At 30.3% G+C, this 17,346-nt stretch overlaps 2 protein-coding genes and 1 non-coding gene across 6 annotated transcripts; 1 reads left to right on the plus strand and 2 right to left on the minus strand.

The window, feature by feature from the left end:
• Positions 1 to 1,458: 1,458 nt before the first annotated feature.
• Positions 1,459 to 5,981, minus strand: LOC105635749 (protein IQ-DOMAIN 10). 4 transcript variants are annotated; one of them, XM_089723918.1, is made up of 6 exons: positions 5,883 to 5,981; positions 5,328 to 5,392; positions 4,948 to 5,133; positions 3,799 to 4,026; positions 2,570 to 2,683; positions 1,459 to 2,010 (listed from the first exon to the last, which is right to left on the minus strand). In XM_089723918.1, exons 1-6 carry the CDS (start codon positions 5,905 to 5,907, stop codon positions 1,672 to 1,674), a joined length of 957 nt encoding a protein of 318 aa, XP_089580044.1. In that variant the 5' UTR covers positions 5,908 to 5,981; the 3' UTR covers positions 1,459 to 1,671. The 4 variants fall into 4 exon arrangements, with proteins under 4 accessions (XP_089580044.1, XP_012074225.2, XP_089580043.1 ...); XM_012218835.4 differs by having other exon boundaries at positions 4,963 to 5,133; positions 5,883 to 5,977; XM_089723917.1 differs by having other exon boundaries at positions 5,328 to 5,420; positions 5,883 to 5,931.
• A 1,166-nt stretch (positions 5,982 to 7,147) lies between these two features.
• On the minus strand, positions 7,148 to 7,221 carry TRNAI-UAU (transfer RNA isoleucine (anticodon UAU)). Its single transcript has one exon. It is a non-coding gene; the product is annotated as a tRNA-Ile (tRNA).
• Positions 7,222 to 13,511: 6,290 nt separating this feature from the next.
• Positions 13,512 to 16,457, plus strand: LOC149494920 (uncharacterized). Its single transcript, XM_089724558.1, has 5 exons — positions 13,512 to 15,095; positions 15,176 to 15,295; positions 15,495 to 15,652; positions 15,777 to 15,990; positions 16,101 to 16,457. The coding sequence occupies exons 1-5, from the start codon at positions 14,478 to 14,480 to the stop codon at positions 16,272 to 16,274; spliced, it is 1,284 nt and encodes a 427-aa protein (XP_089580684.1). The 5' UTR covers positions 13,512 to 14,477; the 3' UTR covers positions 16,275 to 16,457.
• Positions 16,458 to 17,346: the final 889 nt, after the last annotated feature.

The following is a 17,346-nucleotide window of genomic DNA, read 5'->3' on the forward strand; positions in this document are numbered from 1 at the left end:
ACTCGTTAGTGTATTACCAAAGTTACTGCTGTTCTGGATTCTCTATGCATCCCTTTATGAGTTCTTGATATTGTTATTTCAAGAATATTACATCTTTTGATTGCTAGCAATTCAATGTTTAGTTTGATTGCTAACGATTTGTGATAGGCCTTACAACTCACCCACAGCAAGCCAGTGGTCAATAATTAGTTTCTCAGTCGTCAATATCTAGCTGCAACGAGCAATCTAATAGGCTTTAAAGATATCGAATGCTAATATATCTAACTGTTAGCGAAGGGGACGAGCAATCTAAACAAACAGGCATTTAAGATATTAAATACTGATATTTCTAGTTGTTGGCAATGGTGCTTCAAGTGGCTAACGGCCAACAATCAATATCTAATTGTTAGCTAACTGCGACCAGCAATCTAGGCAGGGGTTTAAAGATAAGTGGAGGATGGGAGTTGAAAAACAAGTGCTGCAGATTTGCCCTTTACATTAAGATCAGGTAGTGAAAGAATCTAAAGGTCATGGTCTGTGACTATGGTACAGTAAGTTTAGATAAATTTAGCGGCAGGTAGACCAAGTGGGGCTAAGTGGAGTACATCTTCAGGAACAACCATGAAAGTGGAATGGGGATGAACACAAACAAAGCTCAATTATGGAAGAATACACAGATGGATACCACCAAAATTGTGCTACTTTGCCACCTGTTTTTCCTTTGGTCCCCCACCATACACATACCTGTAAATCTAATTCCCTTCATAAAAATCTTTCTCCAGTCTAGCTGGAATTTTTTCTTTTTCTTTTTTTCTTTGTCTGGGAGAAAACCACCAAAATATAAAAGTGAAACTCTTGGCTTCAATTGGGATTGTGACATTTACTTTTATATATGCTGGCTGCTACTTTATACCAGATTGGTAAATTAGTATCCTTGTCGATAAAAGGCATCATAAGGTCAGACACTAATCAAACTATGCATATTTTTTAGCATGGATTAATCACTAATTAGTAGTTTATAATCCTAAGTTTAGTATATATAGCTTGCTGAGGATACGGCGCCCGCTAGATGAATATGCTAACTATGGATATTTAATTAGTGATTTTTTTTCCAGAAAAATGCAGACTTTCATGGGTTTAGAGATGCAGGATCTTGCTGTGTTCTAGTTGTTTTTTTGCCTATTTATAAAACAATGACTTGGGATAATTAATTCATAATGGGACAGGATAGTTGGGTCTCACTTTGTGTTTAATTTAATGCATTAGTAATAAAAAAATATAAAGATGACAGTTGAAACATTTCCTGCTATGGTTTGGTGCTCTATGCCTCGATTTTTCACCCATTGATCCATTTTCCATCTTTGAACGTACATATTACATGTTAACCGATTCATCACGATCGAATACTCCAAACTTGACCGACATGAAAGCAATATTGCAAAGTGTTCAATAAAGTTCTCGGTTAAAGACCTCGTTGGATACTTGCAATGTAATTAAATGCATTTCTAGTGTAATAATCACGAACCCAGATCAAATCAAACAGTGTTTAAAGGTCTATTGCCTTATTTACACGCAGCATCCAAAATTCACACCCAACCTCCCAAAAAGAAAAAGAAAAAAAAAAAAAAAAAAACAGAAAAGAAAAACCACAGAACAGAATGAGTTCATAGAAATTTGGTAAGCTATAATCTATTAACTTGGATTCGGTGCCTGAGATGAGCTAACTACTGCAGAATTGGCTTCTTGTTCTTGGGTAGGTTCATGATCAAGAGCTATGTTGGAGCTGGACAATCTTTTAGCTTTAGGAGCTCCCTTCCCATTTGACATGGTTGGTTTGATAGTGAGAGTTACTCTCACTTCTGGTTTGCTTAATTGGCTAGTATGGCCTTTCTTTGTGTTGTTAGGCAGAGCATGAACTCGAATCTCCCACGGGCGAGCAGCTATCCAACGCTCCTTCCAACTCCAACCCCAATTTTCCTTGCCAATGCTGTAATAAGCCTGTCCTAGATACTGTGTAGGATTGGCTCTCCACTGCAAAATCATTGTCACATTATTTCTACAATTCTAAAGTTGATTTTAGAAAAAGGAAAATTATAGTATGCTTCTTCCGGTTTGCGAAATAAGAGTTCATCTTTTATCTTTTTAAAAATATAGCAATTTGTCCCTATATTTTGCTTCTTTTATACTTTTAGGTTTTTCTGTCCAATTTTTATATTTTTTCAGTTAAATCAACAAGAAAACACAGAGGTCAGATACTAAAAAAAATTACAATATAGTCTTGTTGTTTGAAAAATACAATTAGTCTACCAAAAATAAGAAAAGATAAAAAGAGGTGTTTCACTACTTGAGAAAAAAAATACTAAAGTTGGACGAAATGATCTTATAATTTGACAGAAGTAAACTATAAAAAAATTTTATTCTGTTTCCTAATACACAAAGATTGACTAATTGTATTTTTTAAATCATATGGATCATACTGTCATTTTTGCAAAGAAAAAATAATTCAAAATATAAAACTTTTTTTTCTCAAAATTTAAGTTTAGACCAAACGAGTCGCAAATAAGAAATGCAAATAATTGTTATATTAGACCTGATGCGAGAAGGCGTATGCCATAGCTCGTTCGCGCTTAACCGCTGCTTCTTCTCTCTGTTGTAACCTTGAAAGGATTTCTTCCATGGTTTCAGAGCCTCCACACCACTCTTCCTATAAAAACAAACCATTACGAATAAGATAACAATGGTTCTTGAGATGTATTCCATTATAATATAACGACTGCATAATAAATTACCGAGTATATACTGTAATATTCCTGCGTATATTATCCTTATTTAAGAGTTCATAACATCAATTTATCTCTTCTTACCTCTGGTATATATTTAAAAAACATAGAAACGACTAATTGTAGTTTTTAAACCATAAGGACAATAATGTAATTTTTCAATATTAAAATTTTAAATCTCTCCTTTTAACTTCTATTTTTTTCATTGACAAAAAAATAAAAGACCTAGTAATATAATGGAAGCAAAATATAGAAAAAATCGATATATTTTTAAAAATATAAATACAAACTAATTATATTTTGCAGACCACTTAAACCCTACAGTAATTTTTTCATAAAAATAATATACATTTCCCACTTGTGTCAAAAAATTAATTTTCTGCCAAAAGGAACAAAAATAATTGCCAATAGGCTCACCAGATGACATGTCCCACTTGTATCAATGGCAGTTTGGCTAAACAGCTACTACTCTGCCCAATATGGGCCAGGCTCATTGATTATTAATGGGCTCCACTGATCCACTTTTCCCTTGCACACTCATGTTGATAGGTTTGAGCATGAGCAACCCAATCCGACCAAATAAATTAATTTGGTTCGATTTTAAATTTAATAGAAAAAAAATTAAAAATTTTTAGTTCATTTTTTTTGAAAATATGATTCATTAATAATAATATTAAAAATTACAAATACTCGTATAGACCAGACATAGAACTTTATTATTAGTAGCTAACAGAGTTAATTTAAAAATAGCTAAAAATTTGTGCATTTTGTACCCTATAATTCTGTTTTATCTTATAAAATTTCAGTTTGCTGAGTCTATAATAGTTGGATTGAGACTAATTGAAACCCCATCCTGCTTATTTTCTTTGTTAGTACAAGCAAAATGAACCCATTGAAGGCAGCCAGAATTTTTCTGTTGAGGTTTTATGTTCTTATAAAAATTGAATCATTGAAGACATCCTCTAGCAACTGTGCTTATGTTTAACTAAAAAAGGAACCCAAGAAGCCATAAAGCAAAGTAGGTAAGAGTTATTGGTACCTCAAGTTCTTGAAGCTTAGCCTCAAGTTTGATCTGATTTTCCAATTTCTTTTGCTTAATCCTTCCTTCTGTTACCATATGGTGTCTTCGAGCCCTAATTTGAGCTTGTATGTTGCTCCATGAATGTATATGATTCAATGTGCTTGATGCTTGCTTTTGAGTGTCGTTGCCTTGAATCAATACATTAAATCTTACTGCTCCTTTGAAACGACTCATCGTTTTCTTTGCCTGAAAATGACCAGACCATACTATAAAATTCGGCTAAATCATAAATTCACCCATGTATTTTTTATGAAAAATCTTATAGCACCTTCAACTTTCACTTTGATCTATTAAACACTTCAATTGATAAAATCATATCTCTTAAACATTTTAATTTACACATTGAACACTTTAACTTATAAAATTAAATCGATTAATCCCTTATCGGATAATAGAAAAAAGTGAAAATTATTGTTTCAAAAGTTGTATTAACCACATATCAAATCAATATTTTGCATATGAAAGCCAAAAACTTAAAAATTTGTTATTTCGATTGTGATGAGGTGTGGGATTATTACAAAAAAAAAAGTTTTGGATGTTATAAGGTCGATTTTAAAGTTCAAGGTACCATAAGATTTTTTATTAAATTTCAAAGGTTAAATTATGTATTCAGGCTATAAAATTGTGCATTGTTATTAAGGGCTTATTTGGTTTAATTATTTATGATATTTGATAGATGAGAGTGGTTCCTGGTAATTGTTAACTAATGAATCCTGAATATTTGATAAAATTTTAGTAATAATTGCTGTTAAAAAATAAAATGACTAGTAAAACTATAATTATTATATTCATGGAATTCAATATCTATGGGGTAATTAAAATCTTTACTAAACTCATCTACCCTAATTGCTGCTTACAAGTAAGCTATAGCTGCATGAAATAACTAAACCAAACTCCTCCCATTTTTGCAATTGCTCTTTCCTACTTTAACATCAGATGAAAAGGAAATGGCATTGCGCTCCAAAGCATAGCCTGGTAATAAATCTATATATGATCTGATAATAGAACTAGATTCGAATCTCCCTCCCCAATACTCAAAAAAAAAAAAGAAAAGAAAATGACATTCATGTTTACCCCTAAAAAAGATTTATTTAGAATTATATGGACCTTAATGAAATTTACCAAATATGCACGAAAAGCAGTTTGAATCCGAATAGCAGCTTTATGTTCTGAAGAAATCTCAGGCACACCATTGTTAACCTCTGTTGTGCCATTAACAACAGGAATATTTGACTCTATGTGACTGTTAGAACTTTCCTCTGCCCCATTTGTTTTTTCAGCATCTGAATGTACCTGTCTCAAATAGAAGCAAGACCAAAATTAGACTAAAATTGCAATTATATAATTACCCATGATTTGTTTAGCTTCAGTTCAATGGTACTAAAATTAGATTTCATGAGATTGAGTTGCAATTCTGATTAAGCACTCTAAATAGCTGAATTGGAATTGGAGAAGGAAAAATTGGAAATTTCAATAATTGTACTTACTTTTACTTTTTTGGACCTGTCTTCCTTGGCTTTCCTCAGGCTAATTATTGACCTAAAACAGCCTCCTGAACCCATTTCGTATAGATCAAGATGCTGTTGTTTAGTGTAATGACCAAAATAAACATATATTGCATTATAGCATTGCAAATTAAACATATTTAAAAAAAAAAAAAAGATCAGTCGAAATTTGTCTTGTAATATCCAAAATCGAATCAAGAAATTAAAATTAAAGGATAAACTTTCGAACATCTAAATTCAGAAAGATTAGCAGAAAAATCTTTAAAAGTTTAAATTAAGTAAATAAAAATAAAAAATAAAACTTCGTGTCTTGACTTCGCTACTAGCAGCATCATCAAAACAATAATTTGATCCAAGTGGAATAAAAAATACATTACAAATACAAATTTTACTCCCAAAATTTTGATTATTAAAAATTTACTTTTAGTAACCCTAAAAGAACTCATTCACAAGGATATATGGACTCTAATACTATATATACATAGAATAAAAAAAAAAAAAGTGATTACCAAAATAAGAAAATGGTAACAAACATACCAGAGAAGCAGCAACACTGACACATGTTTTTTTTTGGGTGTTGTGTGGTGATGGGTTTGTGAAGATGGGTGGCTAAGTAGTTATAAGAAGTTGAAGTGCAATATAAGAAATGCCAGATATATATATAAAGGACATTTACACTTCCCCTACAAACTCTTATAACTGACTACCCAACTAAGCTGAAGCTGCTGTTTGATCTTATGGAAGGTCATCAGTCAACTCCAATAAGGCATGGAATCAGGTGTTGGAAAGACCACCAATCTAGATGGAATGTGTAAGTTGCTTTTTATTGCTAGGGAGAAATCTGATATTTATTGTCAAGTCATACATATAATTTTATTTTTTATATATATACAATAAATATATTAAAAGAAACTAACTAAAGTAAGCGTAAATAAGTTACACCAGCTAAATTATAATCAAGCAAGTAGAGAGATTGATAGGAGGAGAATTATAAGTCGAAGGTCCCAGCAAAGAAGAAGCATACTTTTAACTAAATCAAATTGGTTATGAATATATATTGAATTATTGATTTAATGTGAAAATTTAAATATGACAAACTTTTACATAATTTTTTAATTAAAGGTGAAGGATCTATAGTTATGTAGTGATTATTGTAAATTAACGTAAATCTTAAGCTATTTATGATAATTATGAAGATAATAATTACATATATGATCAATCAAATGGAGATATAAACCTTCTCGAGAAAAAAAAAAATAGAGATATAAACAAAAGACCATGTAGTGACTTAAAGAATGTTAAAAGGAATAAAAAAAAAGACTAAGAGAAATCAGTGGAATAAAAACCTAAAGAATGAAAAACTTATATAACTCAATGGAAATAAGAACAGAAATTTAAAAGAAATTCTTTTTAAATAACTCAACGATAAAAAAAAAGACTCATTTCATTTTTTTTTTTTAGAAAATATTTTCATTCAATGACACACGCAACTTGGAGATCAATTTCACTTTAACATGTTGTTTTCTACCGTAATTGCTAAGGGAAAATGAAAATTACAATATCATTTTCAACCGGTCTTATTGCCGTTCTTATCCATATTAAATAAGGCTAAACATTCGATGAATTAAATTATTCAAGCTAAATTATTTTTACTGATTCAATTTAATTATTATTATTTTAGTAACAACAATCTTTTACCAATGTTTTATTTTCTATCATTCATTATTATAATTATTTTTGCATGATAAAAAATTATAAAGCCATTTAAACAAAAGACTAGCTAGAAATATCAATAATGCCTATGGTCCTGGTGGGGCTCGAACCCGCGACCTTCGGCTCATAAGATCAACGCTCTAACCAACTGAGCTACAAGACCTTAATTATTATTTTTATTTTTATTTTTTAATTAAATATTAGTATGTAAAGTATCCAAAATTATCTATATTTTTTTGCAAGTCTTATATTACAAAATTGTAAAGTAAATGATAATTATTGTTTTTCTAACAGCAAAAATTTTTTTAGAAAATGACTAGTTTTCAATATTTAATTAGAACCATGGTATAAAGATAAATTGAAAGGTTTTCCCATTTCAACAGACAATTCTTTATGGTTTTGATTTTTTTTTTTTTTTTTTTGCAAATAAAAATGACAATACTCGTAGTAGAAAGATATTTAATTAGGTTTATTTTATTCTAAATTTTTTTATATATTTTAATGGCATCTCTAATTTTTGAAAAATTTATATTTGCTAATTTATAATAGTTGTGCTAATAGACTTCGAATATCAAAATAGTTTAAAAAAGAAAATAAGCATCCCTTTATCATCTACAGTGTTATTTTTAACCCAAATAACAAGATATATAATATAAAATATTGAAAATTTTTATTTTACCCTTTAAAATAATAAATTTTTTTCAAATTTTTCTCCCTTAATTCTTAAATCTTTTTTTAACTCCCCTTAACTTTACTTTCTAGCTCTGTCATTATATGTGTGTATGGATGTGTGTCAATATCTAATAAGAATGACAATCTCCGTATACGACTTCAAGGTAACAAAAAATTAAGATATTGCTAATAATATACTAAAGTCTACATTCTTTTTCAATTTTACCTACTCTTTTTAATTTGTTCAGTGATAGGAGCAATTGATAAAATGGAATGAACAATTAAATGGACCGAGGGTTACTCAAATCAGTTTAAATAATGGTAAAATTTGGTCAAAGAATTATTTAACCATGTAATTAATGCCCAAGATTCTGATTTGACATTTATGACCGGGATTTTTATTCGATATTTACATCTTCAATTACAATAGGAAGCACAATATAAATGTTTGTATCACATCCCATTGAAGACATATTACATGTAAAAGCAATTTCTGAATATTCATATTTTACTTCTATCAATTTGGTGCTGTGAGCATGGAACACACCTAAGTTATTCAATCTCTTTCTCCCAAAATCATCTCAGAAATGACATCCAATGAGTCGCAGGATCTGCCCAATGGTGCTCAAAATACAGGAATAGAGTCTACTCCAAACCTAACTTCAAAGTAGTCAATCCAAATGATCACACCCAGAATGATACCCCATCTGCTTCCAATCCTCCACCCGTAACATATCCACAAGTGGAAAAAGTCTTAGCAGAAGCCTATAATAATTTTGCATCAATTTTGGAGCGGTTTATGTACTCTCAGCCTTTGTCTCAACCTTTCCAGCACAAAGAATATTCGCTATGAAATGGGAGACGGGTTGTTAGAGAAGAGGAAGAGCGAGCATATATGGTAGAAGAAATTGAGTCGTCTTGGAAGACAGAAACAACATATATCAGGAACACTACAAATGTTCCAAAAGAGGTGAGCAAAGAAAATTTCCAAGCAAGAATCAGAGAGATCCTTAAAGAATATAGAGTGGTAGGAAATAGTAGTGATTATGGACTCAGAATTGTCTCTCCATTATCACGGGAGGTGCTGACAATATCTTTTTCATCAAAATTCAAGATGCTAGCATTTTAAAATATGATGGCACAACAGATCCAAGAAGTAACATAGCTAACTTGTAGACAATAATGCACATTCGGACAACTACAGATGCTCTATTATGTCGAGCATTTTCAGCAATTTTGAAGGGACCAACACATGAGTGGTACCAAATGCTCAAAACATGATCAATTGCATCCTTGTTCAACTAGCTTTTGCCTTTAATAGTCAGTTTGTCACACGTATTCCAAGTAAAAAGATCTCATCAGACCTGATTGATTTAAAAAGGGCTGATGGAGAATTACTCAAGGAGTACCTTAATAAATTTCAAAAATTGACTATGCAAATTAAGGACCTAAATACAGAAGTGGTCATTTGCGTAATGTCAAAAAATTGTAGGTAAGGAAAACTGTTTGATTCCATTAATATTGATCCTCCGCTTTCTTTTGCAAAATTAATGTCTAGAGCAAACAACTATGCTCGACTAGATGAGGCTTGAAAAATCCAGTAAGCACATACCAAAGCTCCACAAGAAAGGAAGAATGACGATTTCGTAAAAAGACAATCACCCACAAGATTCAGTAGACTACACTTCACTTGGACAAATTATACATCCAAAACACGATATGCTTGAGCAATTGATGTTGCGGAAAACGATTCACAAAAAAAAAGAATAAAGAAGTTACTGATTATAATTTATCATCTCACTTATACTAACTTGTCCGTTCATATTATACTAACTTTTAAACAAAAAGGAAATAAAAGTACAAAGCAAAATGGCAGAAGCTCTAAAATTAGCGTGTGCAACATTTAAAATCTGAGCCTAAGTAAGCTCAAGATAAAAATGAGTTAGAGAACTCAAAATCAAAGGCCTTTAGAAAAAGAAATATGAAATTTCATTAGAGAAAAAAATATATACATATATATATAAAAAAAAAAAAAACCCTTCAATTTGGGGGTACATCATAAATGGCTATATTAGGGTGATTCTCTTGCCTAGCCTAGTCTTGAGCCAACTATTGTCCGTCCTGATTTGATCCTGCTCATAAATTAGGCTCCAAGTTATTCATAGCATCAACCACTTCTTTTCGTACAAGCTCCTAGTCATTTTTTTTGCTAATCACGTTCACATTCAATTCATCTCTTTATTGTTCGGTAGTCTGCTTAGCTAGCTCCAAAAGTAACATCCAATAAAGATGAGGCTTGAATCTATGAGTGAAATTTAAAAAGTACATAACTTTTCAAAAAAAAAAAAAAAAAAAAAATAGTGGAAGAGTTACAAGTGCTAGGCCAAAATAGATGAAGAGGAGGTCAATTTAAAAGAGAATATCTACAAGAAAACAAGAAAATGGAATGAACACAAGTGCTAGGCCAAAATAGATTAATAGGGGTCAATTTAAAAGAGAAACCTAATTAATGCTATATATTTATTTTTTGATTTATATATTTTTAATCATATTTCATTAGAAGACAAAAATTCAAGAATAACAAATAATGAAATTACAAACCTAATTTCAAGTTGTCAGAAATGTATTCTTATCATTTTTTCTTGAATTTTAATGTTGGCTATATTTTGTTTTGGTTTAAGTTATTTTACTTTTTATTTTAAGGTAAATGGTAGAAATTCATTAAACAAATTCGTCAAAGATTACATGAGCAATAGAATTATGAGGGACAGAACCTCGCTCCCTAAAATCAAATGAAGAATATGTTTAAATTGCAAGAAGGTGAGCAACTTTATTCGCTAATCTTTTTATAAATATATTTACATTCTGCCACTATCGATGTATGCTCCTTACCCTTGTGAAAAGCTTGCACCAATTGCAATGAGTCAGATTCAAACTGTAAATGATGCAGTTGTCGACCCTAAATGACATTGCCTCTGCAACACGAGGTTCATGATCAAAGAGTTAATTCAACAGTGATAAGATAAACAAGACTCAAAATCACAATTTCTTTCACAGTTTTTTTAGTTGGTCATAAATGAACCAACCTACTGTACACTACTTCTGTTTATGTTTAAATATTTCTATTTCTTTAATTAAAATAAAATAAAAAATGAAGAACCAATGATGTGAATGAGATAATAATATGGATAATGAGATATCTCAATTCAAATTCTCTTAATGATAAGAGTTACTTTTTTTTAATCACGGAGGATTCAAACCTATGTCCGTTTAACACTATATATAATCTGAATATTTTATGTTTGCTCCAAAAGGCATGGAGCTGGCCTATGAGGATTTTGCATTGAAAGATGGCTCGAACTCACGATCTTATGGATCCCTTAACCCCTCAGATGCAATCATAATAGTTTTTAATAATGTTATTAAAAGAAAAAAAAAATCTCAACTCTTTTAATTAGATGTCTCGAGTTTGAACCATGGTTTCAAATCTAAACAGAATCAAAATTGAATTATTTCAAAATTTGCATCAAACTATAGTTAACGGTTCTTATTTTTAAATTGCGACTGAAATCATATATTTACAACTCAATACCGGTTTTTTATTTTTTTAGATTGGAACAGACAATTTTATTTTAAAACCAATGGTTTCAGTTCTCGATACTGGTTCTTTATTTTTTAAGATTGAAACCAACAGGTTTATTTTAAAACCAATAGTTCCAGTTTGAAATCCTGAAAAATTATGTTTAAATAAATTCTCAATATTATTTTTTGTTTTATTATAAATTTTTAACATTTTACATTAAATTAAATTTGATTTAATGTTTCGATAGTACTATTTATCTTTTTGAGTATAGGACCCCGAAGGTCGGTTCTCTCTTCCCATACAGTATTTAACGTTGCTGCATTCCCAGGGTCCGATTAAGCAAAAATAAGTCCAGTGCCACTTGATCTAGGCACTCCATGGTACAGTAGTACTATTTATTATTATTATTACTACTTGTTCAAGCTATAAAATCTAAAAAAATAAAAATTCAAAAAGCTTTAAGAAGATTATTTAATTTTAGTTCCAAATCAGAATAGAACCGAAATTAGTGATTCTGAAATCTTTTTAAAGCCGTCTAAAAGCAGTTCGGTTCTAATTTCACTCTTTTTATAATTGGAACCAATGGTTTTGAAATTAAAATCGGTAATTCTGGAACCATGATCATGCCTATAGAATATAAAGTCAGTTTAAACACTCATAAGGAGCTTTATCTCTCCTCTTTGTGGGTCTGCATGACGTGAATTCGGGTTCGAATTTCGGATAGTTAGAGAAAAAAAAAAAAAAGGCTATCCCTTATCATATGAGTAAGTGTTGTATTGAGCTAATTTTACAAATTCGAATGTTCGATAAAGTAATTTTTATAATTGAAACATTTAATGAATAAAATTTTATAAGTTGAAATGTTTAATAGATTAAAATAAAAATTAAGCGTGTTATAAGATTTTATATGAAAAGTACGTAAGTGAATTTATGCATTAGGGGAATTGTTTATTTATATATGTTGAGTTTTATTGTTTTCACATCGTGAAAATTTTTTATTCTAGAACCAATTATTAATTTCTCTCTATATATATTTGTTTCGATGTTTAGTGATTGCTTGCGGTGTTTCGTACACTAGAAAGTGTAAGAAATTAGAGGGTAATTGAAAAGAAAAGGAAAGATTAAAATAAATTAAAAGATGTGAAACCGCTTTCTATTTGAATTAGGGATTTTTTCTAATTTTTTAAATGATTTTTTTTGTTAAATTAAATGGTTTCTGTTATTTAAAAAAATTCAAAATTATTTTTTTCTAAAATAAATTGATAATGAGGTTAAATGCCTGTCTTCAATTAATCTAAAAGGTCTTTTTTTTTTTTTTTTAAATCAAATTATACGTTGTAAACACAGTTTTCTTTTTGATAAAATAGTATGATTCCGTTTGGATTTGAAAATGTTTAAGAATATAATTAACTACATTAAATATTAGTATGAGTTGCAATAACCATCATATGATAGGAAAAAGAAATACTACAACCTAACTTTATTATTTAAGGTTGATAACTAAATAATCAAACCTCTATCTAAAACTCAAACCTATTTTATGAAGAAAATATCATTTTAGATATTTATATATATATTTAAAAAAATTAATTTCAAAGCATTTATTTTAAAATTTTAATAATTAAAAATTATGAAAACTCATTAAAGAATAATTTTTAATAACATATACTCCTCCGTTACAAAATTATAGTCTCACTCTCCTTAACCTAAAAATGATAGTCTCATTTACATTTTTAGAAATATTTTTCTTTTCAGTTTTCCACAATATTCGTATATAATGATTCATTTAAATAGTTAATATTAACTTAATTTATTAGATAGTAAAAAAAAAAAGTAATAGGATAATTAATTTTTAAATCTTAGCATACTAAGTATTCATCATATTCTGAAAAACTTCATATTTTTTAATGTAATTTATTTTTCAATTATATAAAAAACAACAATAAAAATAAATCCATGATAAAGGTTCAAACGTTGAATAATTTCCTATGTTAAAAGTAAATGTCAACCATGAATCAATAAAATGAAATAATCCAAAATGCCAAATTGCCCATGAAGAAGGAAGGCATATGATTGGAGAATTGAATGTAAGCATATGTTAGGAAACAACAAGGGGGCCCCACAGTTAGGCCCAAAAGCTGCAGAGCCAGCAAGAGATGCCTTCAAATGAAACAAACAAGCCAACAGTAATATCACCCTCTTAGCTACACTGCCTCTCTAGAAACTCAATTAAAATACATAATTTTAGAGAGAGAAAATCTCAAGACTTGGGTTCTAGAGAGAGAAAGAGGAAGAGAAAGAGAGTAGTTCAAGGATTAAAAAGAGGAGAGTGGAGCGAGGATTTGGGCAAGAAATGTGAGAGAGAAAATATATTCATAGTGCTATAGATTTGCATCGTTTTTAATTTCATTATAACGTTTTTTTTTTTGAAAAAATTATTGTTATTATTATTATTATAAAAAATCAAAAACCCAAGAACAAGAAAAGCTTTTTATTTTCATTTATTTGTTCTTTTTTTTTAAAAAAAATTATGTAAATCCCTTTCTCAGACACACAAACAACTGTTGTTTGAGAAAAATCCGAAGCTTTTTCAGATACTTTCTCTCTATATATGACACACTCTCTCTCTCTCTCTCTTCAATCTTATTGCTGAAAGCTTGGCTAAGCTTGTGGGTTTGTTCCTCTCTTCTCATAATAGATATACCGATCTTGACTCTATAACCAGCGAGATTTTTGGTAATCTTTCTGCTTGTGCGCTTTTAACTTGGTTCTTGAATTTCTTCTCTCTATATTTACAGTTGTAATCTCTTAGATTTTGATTTCAAAACTTATGTTTTCTTGAAATTTAAGTTTTGGGTTTCTCTTCGCAATGTTCTTGTCTATCTCTCTCAAATCATCTTGTCAATTTGCGAGAGTACAATAACACCTATAGTACTGTTTGCTTCTCTTTCTCTTTTTTTTTTTTTATTTTTTTATTTTTTATTTTTTTGTTTTGTGTGTCCGATTGAAGTTTCCATTTGAAATCTCTTCAATTCTTATGTTTTATAACCAAAAAAGTTTCAATAAAATCCAAGAAAATTGGATCTTTGGTTTAGATTTTTGCATGTGGGTCTGAGTTCTTGAAATAAATTATTGCATTAGTAGTTACATGGAAGGTAAGAAAAATGGCTCAAGAAGAAGAAGCACAAAAGTGTAGCAATAGTAATAGTGGAAATATAGGTAGATCATCAAAGAAACAAAAGCAAAAGAAAGTACCACAAAGAGGACTTGGTGTGGCACAACTAGAAAAGATCAGATTGGAAGAGCAACAAAAGAAAGATGGGTCTGTAATTTTAACATCTCATCCACAACCTCCTATATCATCAAATTCACCACCCAATAAACCAAATTCCAATCATCAACCATTGCCAGTAATTCCAAATTATAATCAAACTTATTCCTCTTCTGCAATTCCTTACCCTTGCGATATCTCTTCTCCAAATTCAATACTTAGGCCTCAAAGTATTGATATTTTTAACTCAAATTCTTTGGGTTGGCAGTCAATTTCTGTTCATCAAGGGCATGCAAATATTCCTAAGATTTGGAATTCTTGCGACTATAATGATCTTGAAAAGGAGAGCTGTGGGGTTGATCCTAGATTGGCTTTTAGGTCTGGTTTGAATTTGCCTTTTGAATCAACTCCCATTTGGCCTCTTCCTTGTTTGATGCAAAGAGCACAATATCATCATCAACAACAGCCTTCTCCTCCTCCTCCCCCTCCTCCTCCTCCTCCTTCTTCAATGGTAATGGCTAATTTTCAGATGTTTAATTTTTTTTTTATTTCTTTTGGTAATTATTAATTGTGTGGAAATTATTTGTATAGGTGAATGTCTCATCATCAACAAGTTCATCATCATCATCTCTACAAAATTTGTTTATGGAACTCCCTTCAAACCAAATCTATTATGGGAACTATACACCTTTATGGTCAGAGGAAGAGAAGGTGAGTTTAACTTTCTTGCAATCTTTTAACTAGAACTAAAATTAACCCAAATTTTTTAGAATCAATTGTAATTTCTTTTGAATATGATGAAGTGTCCAAAAAATTTTTTTGAAATTATGGGATATAATTAACACATGAATTACCTTTTTAACTTGTTCACTTTTTGTTAATTGGTGGATTTGATTGAAATGTAGTATAGATGGTTGGCAGGAAGAGACGATATCCATTTTCTCTAGACAATCCTCCAGGTCCTTCTTTCCACTGCAAGTTCCCTCCTATCATTGGCAGATCAGATGAATCAATTTCATTTGGCAATGGAAGCACATTCAATTTCACTTCTGTCAGCCCTAATTTCAGGTTTCCATTTATCTTGATCTCTACTGTTATATTATCTTCTTTGCTAATTTAATTGGTCTTTTAATACATCAAAATTCAATCTTGTTTACTGATACTTGTTAGTATATTTTTGTGTCTTTTTTAGAGAAGGTCCTTTATGTTCTGATTCAATCTCAGACCGTAAGCACACTTCCAAGAAAAGCATGAAAGAAATTGGAGCTCTCAATGGAGATTTTCTCACATTAGCACCACCTTCAACTACTTGGACATGTCCTAATTCCAAGTTGAAGCACCCAAAGTCAGCTTATCTTGCCTTCCATAATTGTGAATCATGTGATTTTGATTCACTACCTTATCAAGTGAGAGATTATAAAACAATTTTTAAAAATTTTTCCCATTTCAGTAATCTCTTTTCTATAAAATAATTTTAACTTCTATAATTATGTTTTTTCTTTAATTATTCTTAAAGGGTGGCATAGAAGATCCTACATTCCAATCAGGACCAAGTGTACCAAATCAGCTACAGCCTTATTATAGTTTCCTCCCACCAGCAGTAATGCAAACTGGAGAAGCAACAAAGAACATTAGCAATTGTAATGGTAGTGAAGTAGGAGAAACTATTGATCTCAATTTAAAGTTGTAAATTAGTACAGTATAGCATTTCCTTTTTCTAATGCCCATCACTCTGTGGTGTATCATTGGCAGGGCAATTTTCCCTCTCTAGGTACCACTAAGTTCTTCCCCCCCTTTTTCTTCTATATAAACTAATACATCACTAGTAGATTGTTATGAAGGTTGAATATATATTAGTTAAAAAATCTAAACATATCATGAACCTTTGTTTTCTTATTTTCTTTTATATATATTTGAGTACTAAGTAGGAAGAAGCTCTTGAACTTAGAAGTGTCTATTTTTTTGCTCTCATTTCCTGTAAGATAGACATTCCCCTTTTGGTTTGGTGGTTTCCTATTGTGAATTTATCTTATAAGCTAGGCTTGACATTAAGTTCAAGTGGGTAAGGAGGTAAGCTGTTATAGATGCTCATAAGCTTGCTAGAGCATCCTATTGTTTTGCTTGCTTCTAGTGTTGGATTCTTCTTCTTTTAGATAATGAATTGCAGTTTTCTCTTCCAAAAATAAAAAAAGAAAGTAGGAAGTTTTTGTAATTGTTATTTCTGTTTATTTATTTATGTATTATTTTAATTAATAATTAAGATTAAATATTTGTTGAAGGGTGTAATGTGAAAGAGATCCCCAAAATCTTTGATATTTTGAATGAGGGATAAGGATATGTAGATTTGATAGTTTGAAGGTGTCATGAAGGGGAAGATTTGGTTGCTTGTATTTTGGGTTTGGGATTTATTGATTTCCCTGTTTGTTAACTTTGTTGTTTGGTTTCTTTGGCCAAAGGGTGGAATAGTGGTTTTGTAACAAACCTTTGCATGTGCACCAAACCAAAAGTTCTGACTTCTGATTATGCTTTCTTTGTCTTCTCTTTGTTTTTGTGGGACCCTTCACTTCATTATGCTCCAAGATAAGCAACTACTACTCCAATACATGATTGGTTCCTCTCATTGCTTGTTTCAAAGGAATGAAATTATTTTTTTCCTAATTTATAAAAAATAAACACAAAATTATTTATAAATACATTCCATTTCATGTATCATATCTCATATATTTAGAAGTTTGGAGACTTATTTGAAGTTGTACGTGGGC

Source organism: Jatropha curcas, chromosome 7 (assembly GCF_041381405.1).
Source record: "Jatropha curcas cultivar XTBG-Jc1 chromosome 7, XTBG_Jcur_1.0, whole genome shotgun sequence".
NCBI lineage: Eukaryota > Viridiplantae > Streptophyta > Magnoliopsida > Malpighiales > Euphorbiaceae > Jatropha > Jatropha curcas.

Coding starts and splice junctions, on each gene's coding strand:
- LOC149494920 (XM_089724558.1), top strand. CDS start 14,478: ATGGCTCAAGAAGAAGAAGCACAAAAGTGTAGCAATAGTAATAGTGGA. Junction 15,096..15,175: donor CTCCTCCTCCTTCTTCAATG/GTAATGGCTAAT, acceptor TTATTTGTATAG/GTGAATGTCTCATCATCAAC. Junction 15,296..15,494: donor TATGGTCAGAGGAAGAGAAG/GTGAGTTTAACT, acceptor AATGTAGTATAG/ATGGTTGGCAGGAAGAGACG.
- LOC105635749 (XM_089723918.1), bottom strand. CDS start 5,907: ATGTGTCAGTGTTGCTGCTTCTCTG. Junction 5,393..5,882: donor TCAGTGTTGCTGCTTCTCTG/GTATGTTTGTTA, acceptor AAATGGGTTCAG/GAGGCTGTTTTAGGTCAATA. Junction 2,684..3,798: donor CTAAGCTTCAAGAACTTGAG/GTACCAATAACT, acceptor TTGTTTTTATAG/GAAGAGTGGTGTGGAGGCTC.